A 27,326-nucleotide genomic window follows, 5' to 3' on the forward strand; every position below is an offset into this window, starting at 1 on the left:
TTTCAGTAATCAAACTACTAAATACATTTTATTGATGAATTTACAACTGTACAAAATTTAAATTCTCTCTATATACCTGAAAAGAAAGATAATTTAAAATGCACAGCTGCAGTTGATCAATTAGATAAGGTCACATAAGCTTTTCACAGGCTAATTATTAAAAACATTTACTGATGTAAAGGTCAAGGGTCATGCACAATTAGTATTTTGTACACTTTCTATCAAAGCACAATGTATAGGATGCAATGTACAATATGAGAAATGCTGTCAGTTCATGTTAAACAAAATATACTGTTTACATTTATTTTCTGCCGTTATGTGCTATGAATGATATGTATAAACATGCCAAAAACATTGCAGTCACTCACAAATGATTATTTTTGTCCCTTTAGCAGTTATGGTTTTTAGGAGTGTGCAGCAACCTGCTATCATCCAACAAGTGTCATGCACTTTCGAGTGCCAAAAAGAAGCCGGTCCTGAGATATTTGAAATCCTATACCTCCTCACTCATTTTTATGAAAGACAGTGTTTTATTCACCAGATCCATGGACGGTAAACAAACTGAAAATATTGTGGTTTAGCTTATAGACACAAGCATACACCATCTAAACTGTATTTTTATAAAAAATAAAATAAAAAGATTTATTTGCCCACTGCCATTTAATCATTTGGATCTGTACAAATTCTAAAGTGCATTCTCATTACATTTTGTGCAAATAACAACATAAAGAGCATGCATCTTATTTCCAGTGCCATGCTTGAACTCTTTGGTAATCCCTCATAGAGATTGGGTCTGAAAATTAAATCTTATTTCGAGAATATAATAAATTTGTGTTCATCTTAAAATTACCAAAAGCAGTTCAGAGATTCTAAGCACAGATTTCCTACATCACCACTGACCTTTTTGACAACAGAATTTAAACCTGAAGGTCAACTGAATGCTACCGTTTTTGGACACCGTGGGAATGGTTTATGTCAAAATAACTTCAATGCAATTGTTTTTTCCATAAGATTATTTACAGACTTGCCTATTCACAATGAAAAGACAACAGACTAATAAAAAGAAGAAAGGAAAAGCATAGTTTGCAATATGAACTTTGTAAATAAAGATACAAATATAATTCCTTCACAGGATCACAAATCTGTCAGTTTTTGAATATGACTGGATCAATTAGTTAGATGTTCCCATTCAGGTATATGGATAATTGTTTTTTTATTTTATCATTTCATCCATTGTAGTGAATTAGAGCATCAATTTCTAGTGAACTCAAAAAAAAAAAAGAAAAGAAAAAAAGAAATTGTACGTGCTTCAAGCCATATGAAATCAATTTGATATAATGCCACACTGTGACATACAAAAGTAAAGCTTGGGCATTTGACACTGTCCAAGAGTACATAAATATGACTTTTTTTAATCAGAGTCCAAAAGCAAATGGATGCTGTGAGTCCTTTGTGGGTACTTCATCTATGATAAACCTGTTAAGTCACCTACAAAAAGACAAAAGATACAAGAAAGAAAAAAATATTAGGTATCCATTTTATGGGAGTTAGTGTTGCTTCTTACCTACAAGTTTTTATACCTTGTGGACGTGTGGTGGAAGCTCGTCTTCAGACCCCTCCTCGGGCACAGGGTCATGGTGCCGACACATTTGTGTCTCCTCAGACCAGCCTCCCATAGGCATACGAGGTGTTCTCTGGACTCGAGAGCTTCCAGAAATAGAATCTGTGGGAGACAGAGATTTTGCTTCTACAAGGCTCAAATTGAGATTATGTACAGTAGGTGCCTCCATGAAGATTACATTATGAATTATCAGCAAAAATAATGGGCAAATGAGGGTCTAATTTTGAAGAGTTGCTACTTCTTCATTTAACCCCTTACATTTTTTTTTTTTTTGCTTTAATACAATTGCTTACACACTAAAAGTGGTACTTGAGGCACACTCAGTGAAACCATTAACTCATGTACCTAATCTTCAGACCAAGTCTGCAAAACTGCAAGCACAAAATCTGCTTTACACTCAGTTTGCAATTGTAAAACACACTTTTTGCAAAACACTAAACACAGTTCTCTACATTAGACACATCATTCAAAACTAACAGCTCTTGTGTTTCATTTGGAAAACACTGCCACTGCCACACTCATTTACCGATTACCTACACCCAGTGCTCACGTGTGAAAACACTTATAGCTAATTTCTTCACTTAGATATCAGAGCTTGAGATGAAAATACGATTTGAGAAAGAAATAAATGTTATTTTTCCCCCCCCTTGCAGTTCTGTTTATAGTGTTTACGCTTAAAACGTTAAAGTCTCCGTATACATAAGTCAGGCATATGAGGTTTCATTTGAAAGCTTTAACTTCTGCATTTAAGTTACTTAAAATAACTAAATAAAGCCTCAAAACAAGCGTGTTGAAAATTTGCTTCGTAATGACACCTAGATTGAGCTTCTAGACCACTTAGAGGCTAAGATATTCAATGAAACAACAAGGGTGTTGCTTGAACTGAAAATTAGACTGAATCTCTATGGACTAGCACATCTTTGAGGGCTAAAATGCATTAGAGCGCCACCTACATTTAAGATCTGTATATTGTGATGAATGTGATAAAAAAAAAAATGTCTAGTGCTTGCTGCCATCTAGTGGAATAAAATGAAACTTTTCAAAGTGACAGAGTGAATAGAACCAGGGCCCATATTTAAAAAAAAAAAAAAAAATCTTAAGGCTAAAAGTAGCTCCTAACGTGGAAATTTAGAGCAACTCTTAAAAATGAGAGGCGTGTCACTTCTAATTTTAGGACTCGTAAAATTTTCATCTAAGAGTAATTAATGAAGCATTTTAAAGCTAAAAGTAGCTGCTAAACCCATGACAGCTTAGAAGTCCTCCTGAGGACTTCAAACTCCCTAAGAGTGACTCACAAACGATCCGAAGCATTGCATTTTACAAAGTTATGACAACAAAAAAAGTTAAAAAAACAACAAAAAAAACATCTGTTTATCATAAGATTATAAACACATACAATATTTATGAATAATTGGAGCCTTTTTTTTATTTTTATTTGAGAGGTTCTCTGAAAAATGAGACCAATTTTTTGCAATTAGTCCACAGTATGTATGAATGGTGAGCTTTTAAATTTAAGTGTGAAAAATTGCGGGCAGCAGCCCAAAAATGCACCGGAGTATAAGGGGTTAAAGTACCTGCGGTTCCACTGTAGTGCCTCTGGCTGCTGTTTTGCAGTGCTGCCCCCTCCTGGTGTGTGTTGCTGGCACTTGGGAAAGTGCTGGAACGGGGAAAGTTGCGGGCCGACTCCACATCGTCATTGACACTCTCACTGCTTTCGTCACTCTCTTGCCTGTGCCAGGTGTGTCGAGACAGCTCACCCCGGGACTGCTGCTTATGCATCTAAGCATACACAAACATAGGGATAAAGTTACTTAAAATGCACTTCATTATCTAGATTTATCAGACTACAGACTGACTAATCATCACACATAAAAAAAATCCTGTGTTGCCTTAATTTGTATTAACTGCTTTACGGCAGTCATTAGTAGCATAAGTATCAGATGAACATGGCAGTCTCACACATGAAAATTGAAGTATTAGTATGTTGTTCCTGCATAAGCGTCTGCTAAATCCCTAAAATGGAAGAATAGCAGGTAGACTTGATAGCTTAAATTAAATTAAATGCACACAGGCTGTGCTGCACATATTCTGCTAAGAGATTCACTGAACTCCAATTTAATGAAAGCGGTTCTTATATAAACTGTTCCCACTCCGTTATCTTCTCTTAATCCCATTGTTACCAACAATCTGCAGTTTGGTGTGATTGTACTTAACCTCATGCATGTAGACAGCATGAATGCTCATCTCTGTGGAGGCATATTCTGATAAAACCAAACTGGTTTGCTGGCCTTCCCAGGCACTACTGCTGGAGCTGACAGTACGAGCATCAGTGCTGAATGAGGACAAGCCAAGGAAAGAAGAGAGAAGGAAAAAGAAAACAAGAACAAGTGACTGTATTAATATAACAGTACTTTCCTGGTTTCTGTATCTCATCTGGACTACAATCAAATGAAGAATTTCCCAAAACGACATTTAAGCCATTTAGATTGTTTGGGATAAAAAAAAAAAAATAAAAAAATAAAAATAAATAAATAAATAAATAAATAAAAAAATCAGTCTTCTAACTTATTGACCAGGGCCCGTATTCACCAAAAAAATATTAAGGCTAAAAGCAGCTCCTAACGTATACATTTAGGAGCGTGTCACTTCTAATTTTAGGACTCATAAAATTTTCATCTAAGAATAATTCATGAAGCATTTTAAAGCTAAAAGTAGCTGCCAAACCCATGATAGCTTAGAAGTCCTCCTGAGGACTTCTAACTCCCTAAGAGTGACTCACAAACGATCCGAAGCATTGCATTTTACAAAGTTAGGACAACAAAAAAGTAAAAAAAGAAATATATATATATATATATAAGTTGCTGTGTGTTATAAATCCATTACAGTAAATGTATTTATAAAACAAAATGTATTGCTTTTTATGTAGGATATCAATAATTACAGTTACATTTAAAGCTAAGTTTGATGTCCAAAATCAAAATTTTTATCAAACTGCAAAGTTGAAACACAATAATTGCATTCCCTTTCTTTGCTGCTATCAGTTTGATTGACGCGTATGTGCGCACGCTCGTTTACTCAGTTTAACAGTCACTCTCTTATGGTGCAGACATTTTTTTCTTTTTAATGGAAATACAAGCATGACTTTGAATTCATAAGTAATTGAAAATGAAATGTGTTGCTGATAATTTTCATTATCGATTTTATTGATTAGTTGTTGCTGCACTTTGAGTGCTCTCTTACCCTGAGCCTGCCATGGCCCGCCCAGCCACCACAGCTGGATGGTCAGGTTGTGGCAGCCTGGCAGATGGGTAGCTGCCCCGCAGGTGTATACTTGTGCTGACAGGAGAGAGAGACCGGAGAGCGGACACTCCTTCACTGACTCCAATGGACACAGGATTGATGATGGAGCCCTCTCGACCCAAATGCAGTGAGGCCAAGGAGGGGGGTCCCATCAGGAGATTTGCAATAAGACTGCGAGGCTGGAATGGAAAAACACAGAGTGTGTGTTTAAACTCAAAAGGATACCAAGATTCTGTGACATTCTGGTCAGCATTTAAACAACAAGGCCATCAATTGTCATCCCCTTAATCCATCATGATTGACATCACCCAAAGAGCTCTCTTAGTATACTTTCACACCTGGCTCATTTGGAGTATTTGTTTTGAAACCTGGTACATTTTCTTCCTTAGTTCGGTTCGTTTAGGGATATAGGAATATGGTAGTCAAAATGCGTAAATAGTCTTTTCCGACTACATTAGATATAGTTGCATGTTTAAAATAGGAGCTGTTTTATCACTCCTGAGGTTTAGTACAACGCTTCTCTCGGCCAATGGCCTTTAGCCTGCCAATTACCTTTGGGCCAAACAAGGCCAACTGGGGATTGAGGCGGGGTCAATATCAAAGGTGGAGTTTCGCTGAGTCAGGTCAGAGGTTTCAGCACCAAGATCGCCGAACTTGAAGGTTGTGTCTCCAGTGCACAACGGTACAGGTGCGTGAAAAAAGCAGTGCCCAAAGATCATGGTCCGAGATCATGGACGGTGAGCTGGGACATCGTCCGCTGTTAGTGGAGAGACTATGCGGGACACCATGGCAGTTACAGTCGGTGTGTTGTCAATGCAATGTTGTGTGTTGTCAATGTTATCTTGCTAGCTAGCTAATGTTTACAAACGATATAAACTCGATATTCTAGATAACTAGATAACATGATACCTCTGCTTGAGCTTCACTCTTGCTTGTGAAATGGGTGGGGTGTGTGATATTGGCACCATGGCGGGTTTTAGGGCAACGCTGCAGGGCTATTGGCCTGATTGTGGGAATACCGATTGATTTTGGTCTCGCGACTCAAGGTCTGAGGCTATTGGCCCTGGCCCGATAATGGAAAAGCGGTTAATGGATCAGCTAAATCCCAGAACAGTGCACAAACATTCTGACCAATAAGTGGACAGTTTGATTACATGTGACTTTTAATGACGAAAGTTTTGGTTGGTTTTGAAATGTTGCCTCGCGAATTGAACCAAGAAGAATCTGCAACATTGTAACAATTTTAGCCCGTTTTGGAACAATTTAGTTTAGTTAGTGTATGTTATCTGTAAAATTCTGATGGATGTTTGCAGTCCAATCAGTTGTTGGCATCTCATACCTCTGAATCGGACTGTAGAGAGTGGGTTGAGGTGAAGGCAGGATTTTCTGTTAAGATTCCTTGTTGACCCCCAGTGGCCTCACGGTGCACTTTCTCTTTCAGCTGGCTAATGAAATGGGTGCTCTCCCGAGGAGGCTGCCAGTGTGGGTTTGTGATGGCAAAATGCATGAGCGACAGTTCGGTCTTCCCATCCTCTGCCTGCTGATAGATGGAGGCCTCTGTTTTCCCAGCAGACATCCACTATAGGGGACCAAATAAGAGGGCATAACAGTTAGCAATAAAATGAGAATTAGATAGATGCAGTTACCTAAAAAAACAATACAAGACATACAAAAATATAGAACAAATAAGTGGTAAACAGAGGTTTTGCGTCCTTACTGCAGGATGACCATGTTGACGGACATCCATCTGTGCAAAAGAGCAGGTGTCACCCACACCGACCACGTCCACAGTAAAGTTTCTGAAAAAATCTATGATCTCCACAGATTTGCGACGCAAGCAAAAAATGAGAATGAAGGGAGTGATGACTGGACTCAGGAGCTCCTCAAGAATAAACACCTAAAGAAACAGAATGAAAAAGAGAGAGAGAGAGAGAGAGAGAGAGAGAGAGATAGGGGTGGGGGGTTAACATTGGAGTTGCAGTCAGGAGAAGGGGGGCAAATAGTTGTGTTAGGTACACTGAGAAGTGTTTTTTTCGAGCTGCTGTATGACTTACAGCTTTGTACTGAAAGAGCTGTGCGAACTCATCTCTGGTCTCATAGCGGTGGGCACTACCCTGCCAATGATCAGGCATGTAGTGGATGTGTGCCAAGATCACTTTAAGCAGCTGCTCTGGACAGAACACCATATGCTTGTCTGGGATGAAAGACCTAGAGCAGAAAAAGGCATAAAGTTTCATATTGGTCACTCAAAAAAAACAAAAAACATTTCCACTCTGTGCCCACCTGCAGACTGTGATGCAGACTCCAAGTAATGTGATACTGCTTAGCACGTGTTCCACAGCCAATACATCTTCATCATAAATGGTCAAAGCAATTAAAACTGCTAGTATGGAGCCAGCAAAGAATGCCACGTTCTTAGCCACCACTGTCAGTAATGGTGACATGAAGCAGTTCATGTATTTGGAGGAGGCCTTGTAGCCTTTACTGAGGCGTGACATCAGCTCATGGTCCAGTTCATTAAAGTGTCGAAGGTAAAAACGGCCATACAAAGACCAACATCGAGCACCCAGACTTCCCGGCTCACGCTTTATCACCTCAGTGTAGCTGAAGAACGCGTACAGGATCTGCCAAATTAGGATAACTGGACATAGGAGAAGGTTGGCAATTCCAATCCACAAGATCCTTGAGCTTAGGCGATCTGCTAGCTCCAAACGGTTCCCTCCACGTTTGTATTCTGGCTTCAGACTCCACTCATTCTCAAAAAGTGATCCTGGGCCCCAGAAGAAAATGAGCTCAAAGTTGTACTTGAGCCCACGGGTGTAGAAAACCGTGTCGCCCAGTAGAGGTAAACGAAAGCGCACAGGTAGAAGTGACTTATTGACCATCGCGACCATGTAGTTCTTAAAACGCAGTATACGGTGGTAGATGTCAAGCTCTGTTAATTCTTTTTTGTGGATACAAATCTGGTGTTCTTTTTGTATCTCAACAATCCGTGCCTGCACCTCTTGCCAGGTGAAATAAGGAAGGTCTGTCTGCAAAAAGGAAAGGAACATAAGAGTTGTTTCCAGTTTCAAGTGTCTCAGAGACTTAAATGAATCACTGCAAAGTTGTTGCTTTTATGATACTTTTGGATTTTACAGATTCAGAGACAGTAAGTACTGAGAAAAGTGTGTTCTCTTCCACTGCTGACTCTGCTGTTAGTAGCTATGCATTTTGGTAATGTGCTATTAGTAGTGAAATATAACAGAAAAGCTCACCGTGGACATTTTTAGTGCGTTGATGTAGAATGATCTGATCTCCCAGTAGCAACAAATGTTGTAGATAAACTTGACGAGACGATGGAGCCAAAAGACCCCCGATATAACAAGGATGAAGATGACAAAAACATTGTCATGTATCCTGCAACACATGTTAACAAAGGACAGTTTGTGTTAAGCTGGATTGTGATAGTTGACAATGTCTTGGGGCAAAGATGCCACTGAAAATGACAAAAATGATAAAGCAATTTTCATTTTTTTAAATTTATTTTTTTTGTCTGTAATCTAACATTTGATATATTTCATAATATCTAGTCTATAGAAACTGTAGTGACCAATTCATTCAAATTAAGTATTTCGCATAAACAGACAACACAATGTGTTTTATATTAGAAACAATATGCTGTCATAATTCAAAGTAAAAAATGCCCCTGGAAATCGGGGGGGGGGGGGGGATCACCCCTTAATAAAAAAATAATAATAGTAAATAAAAATAAAATAAAAAAAATCTGACATTGGTAAGAAGTAATAACATCAATGCCACACTATTATGACACATGAAAAACATGAAATTTACCGAGCACTGCACACATCCACTGGGAGAAAAGCATCAGGGAGTGTAACCTTTGATGAATCAGTGTGATTAACAAACTTGTTGGCAAAGAGAATATCATAGTCCACACAGTTAGCCAGGAACACTGTGAATGTCACCACAAACACCAGTTGCCTAAAAAAAAAAGTGGGGTCAAGCAATGTAATCTCTGATCCATTGTTACTACCTATAAGAACACATAAATAATGCTAAAAAAAAAAAATTCATGTCTAGTTGCAATACCCATCCAGATGGTGCAGTAACAGAGTACTAGCACATTATCTCAAGATTATGGATAAATAATGAATAAATGAACTGGTACTTACACAAGCTCAAATATTTCTCCCAGCAGCATACAAGTAAATCCATTCTTCTGGTGTAGATTATAGACTTACTGAATGTTAAGAAAAATACAGTTGGAACTGAATGATCTGTTAAGCCATAAATCTCTTTGTAATGTAATCAAAGCATTTTCATGTCAATATACAGTACCTGATATGATTATCTATCATTTGAAAATCTATTGAACCCATAAACAAGCTATTAATTTCAGTGCAAAAAGGATATTCTCTGGAAGAAAAGGTCCAGATTTTCAATGTGGTGCCATGGAGCTGCAATAAATAGGTGAATTCATAACATCTGGGTAAATGGTTGAGAGGCATGTTTGCATTATATTCATTGCACACGGTAAGGCAAGGTTACCGAATGAATTAAAGCACATGGCTCTAATATCATTTGGCAAATGAACTGTCTTACATTTGGATCCCTCTGGAACATGCACCAGCAGGTTCTCTTCTCCAGGAGGGGAATCGCTGTAGGAAGCCTCCAGGCGCTGGTATTCTGTATCAAAGTGGGCCATCCTGCCGTCAGCCCCATGAACGCCTGTCACACACTATCCCTTCTGTTGCCTTATAAAAAAAAATATGTAATATTTGTAGTTAACTTATCTTTCTAGAAATGCAAGTTAATTTGTAAGGTTTAACCTGTATGTGGGTCACTGCCAAATAAGAGTGTGATAATGAGAAATCTTTCATCAAAAATCTAGTTGTGTCATGTGTCAAGTTCGTAAAAATGCAATATCTGTGTCAATGTTGGTTTCATAAATTGTCAAAATGACAAGTGGCATAACTCTCAATTAAATCATATATAAATACTTGCCTTGCACCTTGTAAACACAACTTACACAATTAAAAATATATATATTTAAAACATAATTTTTTTTTACAAAAATACATTTTTGAGTCATGGAATTTTTTAAGTGTTACTCCATTTGACCTGAACAAAATGTGCCTTATCAAAAAAAAAAAAAAAAAGAAGAAGAAAAAAAAAGTCAAATGATTTATTTTTATTTATTTATAACCATTTATTATTTTAAAACACTTCACACACAGTCACGAGGGACTAAAGGGCCTCTCCCTGTTCTACGTATTCTATATATATACACCGATGTGCCAAAAACTAATATGCTGTTGGTCCTCCGCTGGCCGCCAAAATAGGGCCGACCCGCCGAGGCATGGGCTCTACAAGACCCATGAAGGTGTCCTGTTGTGTATTTGGCACCAAGACATTAGCAGCAGATCCTGTAAATTGTGAGGTGGAGTCGCCGTGGATCGGATTTGTTGGTCCAGCTAGGGCTGGGCGGTTTTTCCGATGAATTCGAATTTGCGTTTTGACACGATATATATATATATATATATATATATATATATATATATATATATATATATATATATATATATATATATATATCAAGATTTTGCAAAAAAATATTGCAAACGCTATAGTTAGATAAGTTGTAAATCCACCAACGGTTGAATAAAGAAGAGAAAAAGAATTCATAGCGCTTGTCTTAGTGTCACCCCCGATCTGATCAGCTGCACGTGTGGCGCGCTCCAAATGAACGTGACCGGTTAACAACACGGTGACTTATATAAAAGATGGTAATATTCCAGTACGATTGCAGTGTGATTGTAGCTCAGCTTCTCATCACGCAGGTATATACAGGCTTAAGACCATAACTTGCCTCGGCATGCGCATGTTGATGAACGGTCTCCTTTCTTTTCACCCATAAAACCGTTAGTTACGTGACAGTTATGGGCGCTTCATTTCAAATCATGGAGAGGATATATATGGGAGAATCAAACACCCGCTGCTCCTTTTGCCATGATGATTCAGATTGATCACTAAATTATTGCGTTTTGATAAGTTTGATAAAAATTTAGATTTTTTTATTTTTTTGCCATATCACCCTGCCCTAGGTCCAGCACATCCCACAGATGCTCAGTCAGATTGAGATCTGGGGAATATGGAGGCCAGGGCAACACCTTGAACTCTTCATCATGTTCATCAAACCATTCTTGAACAATGTGTGCAGTGTGGCAGGGCGCATTATCCTGCTGAAAGAGGCCACTGCCATCAGGGAATACCATTGCCATTGTTTGTGGTTTGTCCCTCCTCGGATCACTCACTACTGCTGACCAGGAGCACCCCACAAGCCTTGCCGTTTCAGAGATGCTCTGACCCAGTCGTCTGGCCATGACAATTTGGCCCTTGTCAAAGTCGCTCAGGTCCTTCCTCCTGCCCATTTCTCCTGCATTCAACACGTTGACTATGAGAACTGATTGTTCGCTTACATCTAATCTACCCAGACCTATAAATATATTTTGTCAGATGACAACAGAATGGCTACCTGCTGGTTCTTGAGGCTACACCACCTGACTTTGATTTGGTGGACACAGGTTTTTCAAATATTAATAATAATAATTTATATATATGATTTTTAATGACTTCAGCCTAAGTGTATGTAAACATCTGTCTTCAACTGTATATATACATACATACACACTGGTGGCCAAAAGTTTGGAATAATGTACAGATTTTGCTCTTATGTAAAGAAATTGGTGGCATTCAACTGATCACAATGTATACTCAGGAAATTAATAACATGAAAAATTACTATTACAATTTGAAAAAAAAAATTCAGAACTTCTTAAATTACTTCAAAGAGTTCTCATCAAAAAATCATCCAAATGCAGCAATGACAGCTCTGCAGATCCTTGGCATTCAAGCTGTCAGTTTGTCCAGATACTCAAGTGACATTTCACCTCACACTTCCTATAGCACTTGCCATAGATGTGGCTGTCTTGTCGGGCACATCTCATGCACTTTACTGTCAAGCTCAGTGGTCGGGAACCTATGGCTTGTGAGCCACAAGTGACTCTGTTAAAAATCAAGTGGCTTGGAGGAACACGTGACACCATGCAAGAAGCAGACGTGTGAATCACGAGCTCTGCGCACTCTGCTAGTTTTTTAATTATTTTCATGTTATGATCCGGTGAGATTCGATACACCCAATTACATATTTGCTCTTTGAGGTAAACATTGCAAAGAAGTCAAAATTCTCAGACTATGGAGACATTAAAAGACACTTACGTGCTCAAGCTGACACCCCCGAACAGGCCGCGAGCCAGGGACTCGATTTGGAAGGCACGTCTTGAGAAGAAATTCAGCGTCAACTGTCCAACATCTCGGTGATGCTGACGAAGGTTATTGCTGTCTTGGAGGATCTCGCTGTAATACGTCGATCGATTACGGCGATGGAAACAAAATTCTCTGAGTTGGTCACCACAGTAGCAGATGCTGAGAAACGGATCGATTATCTGGAGTCATCGGAAAGGGAATTATCCGCTAATCAGCCCGTGTCCAAAACAGACTTGGAACACATTTTGGAAAAACTGGAATATCTTGAAAATATGAGCCGAAGGAACAATATACGGATTGTTGGAATTCCTGAGCATGAAGAGGGCAGAGATATGGTGAAATTCTTGGACGAGCTCTTCCTGAGTCTGCTCGACATAACAGGCCATAAATGGAAATCGAGTGAGTGACAGAGTCCCGGCTCGCGGATCCGCTGAGGGAGACAGGCCCCGATCAATCCTGGCCAAATTTCTGAGATCATCCAATAAAGATCTCGTGTTGCACCAGGCGAGGAGCAAAGGAAAGCTTTCTTGGAATAATCACAATATTTTCTTGTTCCCGGACTTTGCGAATTCGACAAGAGAGAAACACGATTGGTTCAAGGAATGTAAGAAACATTTACATCAATGGAAGATCGCTTTTGCATTGATATTTCCGGCCAAACTGAGACTAGAAACGAAGGATGGTCGCAAAGTATTTACATGTCCAAAACAGGCACTCTCCTTCATAAATACATTGGAGTGAGTAAGCCATTTGATGTTTTCTTTATAGTTTCAACTGTCTGAGGAAGCTGGGCGCCATTTTTTGTTTCTTTTTGCGTTGGCTCCACCTAGTGGCTGGAGTTTGTTTTGTGGAATGACACTTCCTTCAAGAAACTTTTGCATTGACGGAAGATCGTTTTTACACTGAAGTTTCCCGGCCAGATTGAGAATGGACACTATGGATAACAGTAAAATATCTACATGCTCACATAAAGGACATCTTTTATAAAGTTGAAGGGCTGAGTAAGTCATGGTGTATTTATTTATTTATTTTTTTGCACGGCCTCCGAGTGTGTTTGGCTCTTGATCATCCGAGGAACCGGGATGCCTGTTTTGTTTCTTTTTGTGCTGGTTCCGCCTAGCGGCTGGAGTTTGACTTGTGGAATAACACTGCTTCGGGACAGTTGTGGATGAATCTGTTCGTTCTTTGTGCTTATGCCTCCTGTTGGCTGGAGTTTGTTTTTTTGGAATATTTCTAAGGGACATTAGAATGATTACGTCATCTGCCGTACTCATAAACAGCCGGCTCACTGAACAATTGTTTGTCTGTCCGAGGAAACTGAATGGCTTTATATCAGCTGGAGTTTGTTTGTGGAGGAACACACCTTTGAGACAGTTCTGTGAATGAATCTACATGTTCTTTGTGATTATTCTGCCTGTTGGCTGGGGTCCATTTTACAAAGTATTTTCTGATATGTATTTTGCCTCACACAATTTGTATAGAAGCAATCCGTTGACAAAGTTGTCGCGGGGGTTCTCATATGCATACGCGGACCTTTTGAGTTAGAGGGATTGACGCCGGTTGGTGCTGTCATGCGCGGGGTTAATGCGCATGTTTTTCTTTTTTCTGTCTGTTTTGTCCGGGGGGAAGTTCGGGGTTTGATTGTTGCACTAATGGGGAATGTGGTCTGTATAATCTTATTTTTGACACACAGTTTTTTTTTTTATTTATTATATCAATATATCAAATGTTAATATCAGTAGGTTATCTCTCGCCACATGGAATGTGAATGGGTTGGGGCACCCCATAAAAAGAAGGAAGGTTATTTCTTTTCTTAAACGTAAGAAAAATTATATAGTGTTTCTTCATGAAACGCATCTTTCCCTGCAGGAAGCTGAAAAATTTGGGAAGATATGAGGTGGACATGTTTTCTTTAGTGCTGGCTCAAGTAAGAGCAGGGGAGTCATTATACTGATAAATAAACATCTACAATTCGAATGTCTTAGAGAAAGATCAATTAGGAAGAGTTATTATTGTTTTAGGAGAAATTCAGGGACAAAGGTTGATTTTGGCTAATATTTACGCACCTAACACTGATGATCAGGGCTTTTTTATAGATCTTGAGGGGATGTTGCAAGCCGCTGGCACCCCTCATGATATAATACTGGGAGGAGACTTTAATCTTTTGATGGACTCAGTCCCTGATCATAGTGAAGCAAAAGTGTGTAAGCCCCCTAGAGCAACATTGACACTTCACAGGATGTGTAAAAATCTTGGTCTTACAGATATTTGGAGACTTTTGAACCCATCTGGTAGGGACTATACATTTGTTTCATCAGTCCATAAGATTTATTCTAGAATAGATTTTTTTTTTATTTTTTTTTTTTTTTATATCTAAGTCCCTCATTTCATCTGTTGTTGATTGCTCAATTGGAAATATCTTAGTCTCAGATCACGCCCTGGTGAGTTTAGAGGTGTTGCCACATACAGAGAAAAATAAATCATATAGTTGGCACTTGAATGTATCCCTTTTGCAAAATCCTGATTTCCAACAAATGTTAAAGACTGAAATCAGTGTTTATATGGAGACCAACTGGTCCTCAGTATCTTCTGTGGGCGTGGCTTGGGAGGCACTTAAGGCGGTTCTTAGGGGTCGGATCATACAATATGCCTCATTTGCAAAAAATCCAAAGCCCAAGAACTCGTGGAGTTGGAAGAGATTATTAAAAGTGCCGTAGCAGAGCTGAAGCGCAGAATGTCGTCTGATGGCCTCAGAGAATTGACTCGATTAAAATACAGATATAATGCTATTTTGTCGCGGAAAGTGGAGTTTTGGTTGTTCAGGGCAAGACAGTCATACTTTGAGTCAGGGGAAAAAGCAGGGAACCTTTTGGCTAGATATATAAAGCAGAGAGAGTCTTTTTCTACCATTCCCTCAGTGAAATCTGCTGGGGGTGACATTTTTACTTCGGCCATTGATATTAATAATGCGTTTAAAGATTTCTATCTTGATCTCTACAGTTCCACATCTTCGTCTATTGATGAAGATATTAGAAAATTTGTGGAACCATTAGAACTCCCTAAATTGACGACTGAGCATAACAATTCTCTTGCTTCTGAGATAACCTTGGAGGAACTTGAAGAGGTAATTAAGGCCTTACCTACAGGCAAGGCACCGGGGCCAGATGGTTTTGCTGCTGACTTTTTTAGCTCTTATGCTACAGAATTGGCTCCACTTTTATTAGAAGTTTATACGGAATCATTAAGGAATGGAAAGCTTCCGCCAACCATGACACAAGCCCGGATCAGTCTGATTCTTAAAAAGGACAAAGATCCAAGCGAGTGTAAAAGTTACAGTCCAATTTCCCTGATTCAGCTAGATGTTAAAATTTTGTCAAAAATGTTGGCTAACTGGTTAAGTAAAGTTATGACATCTCTTATACATATAGATCAGGTGGGGTTTATTCTGGGCCATAGCTCTTCTGATAACATTAGGCGTTTCATTAATATCATGTGGTCAGTAGCGAATGATCAGTCTCCGGTCGCTGCCATCTCACTTGATGCCGAAAAGGCATTTGATATGGTAGAATGGGATTATCTTTTTAAGATTTTGGAAATGTATGGGTTCGGGAGTACATTTATTGTTTGGATTAAGTTACTTTATAGACACCCTGTAGCAGCGGTACAAACAAATGGATTAATTTCAGATTATTTTACTCTGAATAGGGGCACTCGGCAGGGTTGCCCTCTTTCCCCATTATTGTTCTGTCTTGCCCTGGAACCATTAGCAGCCACAATAAGAAAGGAGGATGATTTTCCAGGGGTGATGGCAGGAGGTGTGGCACATAAGCTTCTGCTTTACGCAGATGATATTTTATTATTTGTCTCTGACCCCACTAGATCTATGCCTTGCCTCCACAGAATTATTAATTCCTTCTCCAAGCTCTCAGGATACAAAGTCAATTGGTCTAAATCTGAAGCTTTGGCTCCGATAGCATACTGCTTTTCAGTCAGGCGCCTTCCAGTAGCCCAAACAGGTCATTAAGTGTTTGGGTATTTTATTCCCAGCAAATGTGTCTGATTTAGTTAGAGTTAATTTGGACCCGTTAATAAAAAGGTTTTCGAGCGATGTGGACAGGTGGGCTTCATTACATTTATCGAAGATTGGAAAGGTTAATGTTACTAAAATGAACTATATTCCAAAATTCAACTACCTACTACGGTCACTCCCTATAGATGTCCCGCTCTCTTATTTCAAGCAATTTGATAGCATAACGAAGTCCTTTATTTGGAATGGTAAGCGTCCCAGACTACATTTCAACAAACTACATAGGCCGATGGACAAAGGTAGGCTAGGTCTACCCAAGATTTTGTTTTATTATTATGCGTTTGGTCTCAGGCATTTGGCTCATTGGTCGCTTCCACCTGAAAGAGCCCCTACCTGGTTTTCTATTGAACAGGAAGTCCTTGCCCCTATTTTGCCACTGCAAAGCCTTTCTATCAAACTAACCAGAGAAGTTAAATCACACCCCATTATTTCACGTTTGCACGTGATTTGGACAAGAGTGGCCAGAGTATTTAATTCGGACATTTATTTAAATGCTGCCTCAAGCATATGGCTGAACTTATGTATCAACAAGTCCCCTTTCTGCTGGTCAGAGTGGATTTTGAGGGGGGTTACTACACTCAGCGACCTGTATGAGAGTGGAGTGTTGAGATCTTTTGAGAATTTAGGTCATCATTTTGGGATTCCCAGATCTCAGTTTTATAGGTATTTACAAATGTGCCACATGCTCTGTACTGTTTTTTGGAGTAGCACATACCCCCCCTAAGGCGGCAGGTGCTTTGGGAGAAGTGATTGCTGATTTTGGAAAAGGTCATGAGGCATCAGTGTATTACTCCCTGCTAACTCAGAGTCTGGGGGATGCAGCTTTAACTTCTCTCAAGAGATTATGGGAGAAAGATTTTAATTTGGTATTGGAGGATGGAGTGTGAATTAAGATTCTGAAAAATGTCAAGTCTGTATGTAGAGATGCAAGGGTTCGCCTTATGCAATTTAAGATTTTATATAGATTTTATTGGACCCCCTCTAAATTATATAGGCTTGGTCTTAAAGACACACCCACCTGCTGGCGATGCCAATCAGAAGTTGGAGACACTAACCATGTCTTTTGGGGGTGTGTTAAGATTTTTGGTTAAAGGTTCAGAATTATTTGTGTGATGTTTTGAACATTCTAATTTTGCTTTGTCCCAGACTCTGTATTTTGGGTGATGGGGTGGTCATGAATTTGGGGGATAATCACATCAAAAATTGGGTTCTGACCAGTCTCATGATCGGCAGGCAAGTAATTTTTAGGGGTTGGAAGTCAAGTGGAGCACCCTCTTTTTCAGAGTGGTGTGTGGAAATGGGGAGGGTAGCTGCATTTGAGGAAGTGGTAAGTAGAAGGCTGGGGTTTAGGGACTTATTTGTTAAAAAATGGGGCAAATATTTAGTTTTTTGTGTGGACTCTCGGGGAGGGGATGTGGAGAGTGTAGTTTAGTTTAATCATGTATGTTTATTATTATTTTATTTATTTATTTTTTATTTTTTTGGATTGTGTATGTTATTATGTGGGACCACAGGGGTGTTCGTTGGGGGTCAGGGTGGGATTGTATTAGTGGGTTTTAAATGTAAAATGTTGATTCTTCGTATATGTGTTGAGTTTTTCCTCTGTCATGTGTATATGAATCAATAAAAATTTTGATTACAAAAAAAAAAAAATCAAGTGGCTTGGGGGCCTGGGTAGCTCAGCGAGTAATGACGCTGACTACCATCCATGGAGTCGCGAGATAGAATCCAGGGTGTGCTGAGTGACTCCGGCCAGGTCTCCTAAGCAACCAAATTGGCCCAGTTGCTAGCGAGGGTAGAGTCACATGGGGTAACCTCCTCGTGGTCGCTATAATGTGGTTCGCTCTCGGTGGGGCGCATGGTGAGTTGTGCGTGGATAACGATCCACGGTAACGCGCTCAACAAGCCACGTGATAAAATGCGCAGACGCAGAGGCAACTGAGATTCGTCCTCCGCCACCCGGAGGACTTAGAGCGCATTGGGAATTGGGCATTCCAAATTGGGGAGAAAAAGGGGAGAAAATCTAAAAAATAAAATAAATAAAAATCAAATGGCTCGCCGGGTGTCTCACCATTCACCAATACATGATAGTTTAAAACTTTCTATAGAATTTTCCTGCAGAAAGTGTTGGTGCGATTGCAAAGCTTTAAGTCAATGGCACTGTTTTGATTTCCTTTCTCCCGAATTTGTCGTACATCCTACTCCTGGTGAACAAGGTTTGAAATTAACACCCATCAAATGCAGATTTTTCATGTGGAGTATTTTGCTGATGTACCAGCCACTGTGGAAGGCGACCTGTAAGACTTCTCGGACTGATATATTACAAGAAATTAGACACAAAGACATGCGTTTGACGAAACGTGTGATTATGTTTTGAAGAACAGATGAAAGAAAAGCCGCCAATTCGCATCTGATTTGATATATGTGCGCAGTGAGCTCTGCTGTCCACGAGTGCAATGAAAGCACTTCTCCAACGCACATGCATAGAGTTCTGGGCCTCGTTTCCCAATAACTATTGATCTTAACTGTTAAGAAAATTTTCAACGAGCAATTTCATAAACGTTATTTTTTATGTGCGCCCAGGGTGTGAAATAGTACCCTCCAAATGCAACGAGGCTCAATCCAGTTCATGAGCTTCTTGTCCAAATGCAGGTATTTCATGCGCAAGTAATTTTGCTCATCTACCAGCAACAGGTGGGTGACCTGTAAGATGTCTCAGAGTGACACATGACAAGAAATGCTGTTAGTCAAAAAGACTAAAGCTTGAAGAAACACACTTTATTATATTTTTAAGAACAGACAAAAGAAAAGCCGTCAATACTCGTGTCTGATTCACTGTTTGGCGTGCAACGGGACCCTGTCTCATGGAACAAGCGCATGTAAAGAGTTATCACTCCTTTTTCTCTGTTTCATTTGACTGAAAACTGTTTGCAAGAATAATGTCGTCTATGAGAATGCTGCAAATGATCTCCGATCATCTTGTGAGGTGCTGTGAGTTTAGTTTGCTTTATTTCCACAGAGCAGTTCGCTCTTACACATTGTGAACACAACTCTGCAGGTTCAGTAATATATACAGGTAACTTTGTATTAAAAAAACAAAAGATGAAAGTGATTAAATCATAAAGTAATACAAGACACGTTCACCTTGAACCTAAAATTGAGTTCTATTTTCTTTTCTTTAGGCAGTATTAACTGTATTACCAAAACGCAATACAAACACATTAGATAAGAACACACATTTGGCAGCATTTTTTGGGAACACAAGGGAATGGGGATGATTATTATGATTATTTTTAGCCTACATTTATAATTGTCTTTAGTTCTTAATCTGTAGACTATTAGTCATTTTCCAATTTGTCGCTGACGGATGCTTGCGTGATAGCAAATGGGGCCGTTGGAGAATGTTTGGATTTGGGGAGGTGGTTATATATAAGATTTTTTAATCACTTCGTTATTTTAATTGCTTTAATTTCTTTTAAAGTGCAATTTGAATTTAGAAATGCCTTTTGTTTAAGTTTTTCATGTTTCAATAAATTAATTTAATTTTTATAGCAAAATCAATAAAGCAAAAATATTCACCGACCCTTGGCAGGGGGGTTGAACATATAATCGGATATCGCGATATTTTAAAGGCAATTATCGTTAAAATATTTTTTACATATCGCCCAGCCCAAAAGGGAAGTAAAATTTTTCATGGACAATTGTAAAATGAAGTAATTTTATGGAGACCTGCACAAACACGTGTACTCAATTCCATATTGCAACGTCTTACTAATTAATTTTTGCAATATAAACATTTTATTTTATTGAAAAACTTTGTTTTTGAAAATATTTAATTATTAGTTTGTGCTATGGCTCTTTTGAAAAAATGCATCAACCAAAAATTTAAAAACTGGCTCCTTAGTGAAAAAAGGTTCCCGACCCCTGGTCTAGCTGATCCCACAAAAGCTCAATGGGGTTAAAATCCATAACACTCTTTTCCAATTATCTGTTGTCCAAGTCTGTATTTCTTTGCCCACTCTAACCTTTTCTTTTTGTTTTTCTGTTTCAAAAGTGGCTTTTTCTTTGTAATTCTTCCCATAAGGCCTGCACCCCTGAGTCTTCTCTTTACTGTTGTACATGAAACTGGTGTTGAGCAGGCAGAATTCAATGAAGCTGTCAGCTGAGTCTATTTCTCAGACTACAGACTCTGATGTACTACGCAGCCATCATACCACTCAGCAAGGAGACGCATTCTGTCTCCTAGAGATGAACGTAGTTTGGTGCAAAAATTGCAAATCAATCCCAGAACAACAGCAAAGGACCTTGTGAAGATGCTGGAGGAAACAGGTAGATAAATATCTATATCCACAGTAAAACGAGTCCTATATCGACATAACCTGAAAGGCTGCTCAGTAAGGAAGAAGCCACTGCTCCAAAACTGCCATAAAAAAGCCAGACTACAGTTTGCAAGTGCACACGGGGACAAAGATCTTACTTTTTGGAGAAATGTCCTCTGGTCTAATGAAACAAAAATGTAACTGTTTGGCCATAATGACCACTGAAATGTTTGGAGGAAAAAGGGTGAGACTTGCAAGCCGAAAAACACCATCCCAACCGTGAAGCATGGGGGTGGCAGCATCATGATGTGGGAGTGCTTTGCTGCAGGAGAGACTGGTGCACTTCAGAAAATTATGTGGATATATTGAAGCAACATCTCAAGACATCATCCAGGAAGTTAAAGCTCAGTCACAAATGGGTCTTAAAAATGGACAATGACTCCAAGCATACCTCTAAAGTTGTGGCAAAATGACTTAAGGACAACAAAGTCAAGGTGTCACAAAGCACTGACCTCAATCTGATTTGTGGGCAAAACTGAAATAGTGTGTGCGAGCAAGGAGGCCTACAAACCTGACTCTGTTCTGTCTGGAGGAATGGGCCAAAATTCCAGCAACTTATGGTGAGAAGCTTGTGGAAGGCTAGCCAAAACGTTTGACCCAAGTTAAACAATTTAAAGGCAATGCTACCAAATACTAACAAAGTGTATGTAAACTTCTGACCCACTGAGAATGTGATGAAAGAAATAAAAGCTGAAATAAATAATTCTCTCTACTATTTTTCTGACATTTCACATTCTTAAAATAAAGTAGTGATCCTAACTGACCTAAGACAGGGAATGTTTTCTACGATAAAATGTCTGGAATTGTGAAAAACTGAGTTTAAATGTATTTGGCTAAGGTGTATGTAGACTTCTGACTTCAACTATATATATTAGGGGTGTAACAATCCATCGATCCAATAACCAATGAAACAATGTTATCAATACAATGCGTAAATATCGATATAGAATTTGTTTTTTTAGATGCACCTTTATTTTAATACTCTCATGTCAGCCACGTCCATACGCATTTCCGTCAGGTGATGAAGCAAACTTATTACATTCATTTCACTTTATGAGCGCTAAATACGCTTTTCATGTGGGACAAGGATGTGCGCAGGGTCTGTGAAGCAAAATTGTGCTCTGCTATTCATGTGCGTGCGTCCACCGAGCTTCCCGCGAAACGTGAGCTCCAGACCAGTGACAGGATCAGTGCGAGCACGTCAACCAGGCGCTCCTTAAAATGCAAGCTCTCGTGACAAATGCAGAGCGGCTCATACGCGTGATTAATTCGGGCTTCCATCGATATAGTTGCGCATGCGACCCATTTGAAATTTACATGAGAATTTGATATTTAACAGTACCATGGAGAAGTTCAAACATCATGTGAAATGTTTTGACAACGCCGACATTCTGAACAGCACTAATGAGGAAAAAAGGAATAAACCTGCTGCCCAGCACTAGCATGAGCTATAAGACTTTACACATCAACACCCTTACTAACATTTATCCCAGTTAACTGTAACAGAATTTTTCATTACAACTGTGGAAGTTGTAGCTAAGAAAACCGCTGATAGCACGGATAGTTGGAAACAAGTCATGGTATGTAAGTACTTTGAATTGGATTAAACTGAAAAATATGCTGTAATCAAATGATTGATGATCACTTGTGTGTGACGTTATTTTTATATTATTATCTGTATAATTTTTTTCAACATCTGAAGTACCTTATTTTGTTGTGGATGTCCCAATGTAGATACTAGGGTTGCAACGGTATGAGATTTTCACAGTACGATAACCGTCTCAGAAAATATCACGGTTTCACGGTATCACACAATTATTATTATCAGTTACAATGAACCTTAAAGGAGTGAAAACAGAAGTGTTTTTTTTTTTTTTTTTTTTTTTTGGTTGAACAAACACTTTATTATAATTGAAACTTTTTTTTAATTGATGTGTGAAAAAAGTCTCCCTTTTGAAAATAAATAAAATAAATAGAATAAATAAGAAAGCTAACATAATTATAACAATAAACCAAATTATAAACATAAAAAAATAGCATGTAAATATAACATGTTATATAACTAAAGCATGTTAGTTTACATGTTAGCATAGCATGTTAAATTAACTACTAAACGAAAAATAACATCAGCTGTGTGAGCTTTTAAAGTAATGTCCTGTGATTATTAACAATTAACATATACCGTAGGTGTACGACAGCACAGCCAGACTGCTCCTGTCTGTACCTTTAACTCAGTGGTTCTCAACAGGTTTTGCTTCAGCACCCAGATTTTACATTGGAAATCAAGTGGTGACCCACCATAGTAAAACAAGTAACCTGTATTTAATGTATCCTGGGTCGCATTTCCTTTTATGTTGCATAGTTTTGTTCATGGTTTTCAAATACATGGACATGCATCAAGTGACATTATTTTTGTTGTTGACATCAACAACAAAAGTGACAGGAAGTTTTCTGTCCCCCCTTTTAAAAATTGAAGAGCATATTTACTTATATTAGCCCATTATTATCCCATTTGTTTCCTAATTTCAAACATATTTCAAACAGAACATACATATTACACAGGAGGAAAGGCTCCTCATTACTATGGTTAAGTCAGTGTTGCTAGTCTTAAATAACAGTAATAATAACAAATTATAGTATTTATGAAAAAATAAATACTAGCTGAAACACATCTTGACACTTTAACTACAGCTGCCACTGTTGATATAAAATGAGGTCTAATAGATTCTACCTTTAGATTATTTCACATGAAACTATAACATTTTGTCAAAATATAACAGTTACTTTTATTCATGTAAAATCGTGAAACAATTTTGTAAAGGTGATGATATATATTATTGTATAACTGCTTAATTCAGAAAAAAACAATGGATGGTATACAACTTAATTTTTTGACAGTTGACACAGAAACTGAAAACATGTTAATAATAGAAGTGTTCAAGTTATTGTATTTTAATTTATTTTTGAATAACTTTTTAGGTCCGGACCAAAAAATGACAGTCACGTCATGTCAGATTGTAGTAAAAGGGTGTTTATCGTTTTAGATATCAAGAATCTTTACAACTGTGTCCTAAACATATGCGATAAGCACACATATGTGATATTTTAAAACATCAGTCTTCAAAAACATGTCAAGACACTTAAAGGAATATTCCATGTTCAATACAAGTTAAGCTCAATCAACAGCATTTGTGGCATAATGTTGATTACCACAAAAATTCTTGTTGACTCGTCCCTCTTTTTCTTTCAAAAAGCAAAAATCTGGGTAACAGTGAGGCACTTACAATGGAAGTGAATGGGGCCAATCTGTAAACGATAAAATACTCACTGTTTCAAAAGAATAGATATAAACAATATGCATGTTAACATGATTTTAGTGTGATAAAATTGCTTACTAACCTTTTCTGTGTAAAGTTATATTAAAGTTTAAAACTTTGTTACAATGACAACATAGCACCGTAAACCCTAAAATTACTTTAAATATGACATTTTAAACAAATTTACAGCTCAAAAAATACACAGTTTTTAGCAGAAGGTTTCATGCAAGTGCTTTTATAAAATTATAAGCTTCGGATTTCTGTCTATAAACCCTTCACAAATTGGCTCCATTAACTTCCATTGTTAGTGCCTCACTGTAACCCAGATACATGCTTTTTTGTAAAGAAAAGGATGGACGAGTCCAAATTAATTTTAGTGGTAATCAACATTATGCCAAAAATGCTGTCGACTGAGGTGCACTCAGTAACTTTTGTCTTTGTGTCATCTTGGACTTGACGCCTAGTGGCTTGGATGCAGCATCATTTAAAATCAATAATTTTCGGTTTCAGATGCCATTGTAGAAATTTAGTATTCACAGTCAGCCATGATTATTTTAATCAATGAGTGAAAGTGTCAAATAACAGGACAGTTACTGAGATTAAGCGAGTTGTATTCGGCTGGTCATGTGATTCTAACATGGGAGCCCCCATGTGCGGACCCTCTCCATATAGAATAAAACAGTTTTAATAAGGTTACTGATATGACTGGAGTCTTCATTTTAATGTGAGTGCTCATGATTTCCTTTACAATTCATGTCTTTAGTAGTTAAACTTTTTTAATGAGGAAAAAATCCCCGAAAGCACCTTAAGCACGGCTTCCCTTAAAAATGCATTAAAATTGCACAATGACATGTTCATTACATTGCAAATACGTAATCTCTATATAATTCAGATAACTAGTGTCCCAGTTCAATATTTAGGTAACAAAAGTGTGCAATAGCATACAAGACTTTCACGATGTTCGCTCCGTCGATGTTATCTGCATGATTATGTCCATCGGAGTTCACAATCACAATTCATTTAGTGATTATAAATCTTCCCTTTTACCTTTGGCATATGTATATGTTGTAAATAAAATTGTAAATATAAGGTTCTGTATTTTTCTTATTGACCGACATCTGTGCTTCCCCTGTTTTAAAAAGCACCAGCCGCCACTGAATGAAACACTGTGCGACATTATGTCAGACTGAAGGATACACGTCGTAGCCAAGACTTTGATTCCGATCGTTCCGATTGAAATCTTTTAATATCCCTAACATTTGTCTTGAGACGGCAAAATCGTGGCCAAACTATTACAGTGTGAACCCGCTTTAGATCTCACTGCGAAAAAGCGGCGGGCCCATCTTCGAGAAACGTACATGGAGCCTACGGGCAGAAGAAGCCAAAGCAAGCTTACCATGAATCTCTGGTTACTAACTTTGTCATTACTAGAGCAGTTTTAAAACACGCGTTGGACCAGTTTGGCCAGCAATGTGAAATGCATAAATCAATGCTACCGGAAGGAACGTCCCAGCATTGAAATGTAACAACATCTAGACATCAACAACGGCCCTTACCTTGTACCTCCCGCCATCCCATATATGAAACTAAAACTATTACGGGACCAATTCCGCTCTTCCTTTAGATTAAATAACAAAACAAACAAATAAATAATAATAAAATAATAATAATAATAATAATAACCACATGCAGTCAATTGCTGCAAAAGGCTCAAAACCATACAGTGTGCAAACACGTTTCCTTCAGAAAGCTGATTCATTATCCACGCATGACCTTTTATACTTAAAAAAAACAAAACAAATGTATATTATTATCCCTGGCCGAAAGCACCCGGGTGTTTATGCCAACAAAATCTTGGGGATAACATGCGCGTCATATTGAGAAACACCCGCAGCAATAAACAGACGATTCACTATACAAGAAAAAAATAGACTGAATTGAATTCTTACCTCATTCGAATATAAGGAACGGTGATTAATAATTTGCGCTCAGTTTAAAAATGTCAAGATCCACTTTGTTTTCGCATTTGAAGCATTTTTGGTTTCGTTTCTTGACGCACGGTACAGAGGCCGCGTCAGCCGTGTGACACATTTGCTGTCCAATGAGCAGCAGGTTTGGGATAAGCCAACAGTAGTTGGTTCTTTATTTGGTTCATGATGCACACATCTTCACTTCTATGCAGTAGCCTACAAATAATGGAATGTGATAATAACTGTTACAGAAAACAAAATCTATATTGTGAATAAATCTCTCTCGTATATATATATATATATATATATATATATATATATATATATATATATATATATACACACACACACACACACACACACACACACACACACACACACACACACACACACACACACACACTGGCGGCCAAAAGTTTGGAATAATGTACAGATTTTGCTCTTATGCAAAGAAATTGCATTTTATTCACCAAAGTGGCATTCAATTCAACTGATCACAATATATAGTCAGAACATTAATAATGCAAAAAATTACTATTACAATTTGAAATTTTATTTAAACTACTTCAGAGTTCTCATCAGATAAAATCCTCCACATACAGCAATGACAGCGTTGCAGATCCTTTGCATTCTAACTGTCAGTTTGTGCAGATACTCAGGTGACATTTCACACCACATTTCCTGTAGTACTTGCCATAGATGTGGCTGTCTTGTCGGGCACTTCTCACGCACCTTACAGTCTAGCTGATCCCTCAAAAGCTCAATGGCAATATAAACATTTTATTTTATTGAAAAACTTTGTTTTTGAAAATATTTAATTATTAGTTTGTGCTATGGCTCTTTTGAAAAAATGCATCAACCAAAAATAACAAACACTTTATTATAATTGAAACTTTTTTTGAATTGATGTGTGAAAAAAGTCTCCCTTTTGAAAATAAATAAAATAAATAGAATAAATAAGAAAGCTAACATAATTATAACAATAAACCAAATTATAAACATAAAAAAATAGCATGTAAATATAACATGTTATATAACTAAAGCATGTTAGTTTACATGTTAGCATAGCATGTTAAATTAACTACTAAACGAAAAATAACATCAGCTGTGTGAGCTTTTAAAGTAATGTCCTGTGATTATTAACAATTAACATATACCGTAGGTGTACGACAGCACAGCCAGACTGCTCCTGTCTGTACCTTTAACTCAGTGGTTCTCAACAGGTTTTGCTTCAGCACCCAGATTTTACATTGGAAATCAAGTGGTGACCCACCATAGTAAAACAAGTAACCTGTATTTAATGTATCCTGGGTCGCATTTCCT

The 27,326-nt window shown here is 38.1% G+C and overlaps 1 protein-coding gene across 1 annotated transcript; it reads right to left on the bottom strand.

The window, feature by feature from the left end:
- Positions 1 to 26,130, bottom strand: atg9a (ATG9 autophagy related 9 homolog A (S. cerevisiae)). Its single transcript, XM_051707032.1, has 15 exons — positions 25,983 to 26,130; positions 9,527 to 9,678; positions 9,338 to 9,381; positions 9,097 to 9,161; positions 8,756 to 8,905; positions 8,179 to 8,320; positions 7,205 to 7,953; positions 6,976 to 7,129; positions 6,639 to 6,818; positions 6,261 to 6,500; positions 4,862 to 5,100; positions 3,836 to 3,953; positions 3,196 to 3,400; positions 1,581 to 1,723; positions 1 to 1,488 (listed from the first exon to the last, which is right to left on the bottom strand). The coding sequence occupies exons 2-15, from the start codon at positions 9,627 to 9,629 to the stop codon at positions 1,480 to 1,482; spliced, it is 2,541 nt and encodes an 846-aa protein (XP_051562992.1). The 5' UTR covers positions 9,630 to 9,678; positions 25,983 to 26,130; the 3' UTR covers positions 1 to 1,479.
- Positions 26,131 to 27,326: the final 1,196 nt, after the last annotated feature.

This window comes from Myxocyprinus asiaticus, chromosome 9 (assembly GCF_019703515.2).
Source record: "Myxocyprinus asiaticus isolate MX2 ecotype Aquarium Trade chromosome 9, UBuf_Myxa_2, whole genome shotgun sequence".
Lineage (NCBI taxonomy): Eukaryota > Metazoa > Chordata > Actinopteri > Cypriniformes > Catostomidae > Myxocyprinus > Myxocyprinus asiaticus.

Coding starts and splice junctions, on each gene's coding strand:
- atg9a (XM_051707032.1), bottom strand. CDS start 9,629: ATGGCCCACTTTGATACAGAATACCAGCGCCTGGAGGCTTCCTACAGC. Junction 8,906..9,096: donor GGAGAAATATTTGAGCTTGT/GTAAGTACCAGT, acceptor TTTTTTTTTTAG/GCAACTGGTGTTTGTGGTGA. Junction 5,101..6,260: donor CTCTACAGTCCGATTCAGAG/GTATGAGATGCC, acceptor TTTCCATTCCAG/CCTCGCAGTCTTATTGCAAA.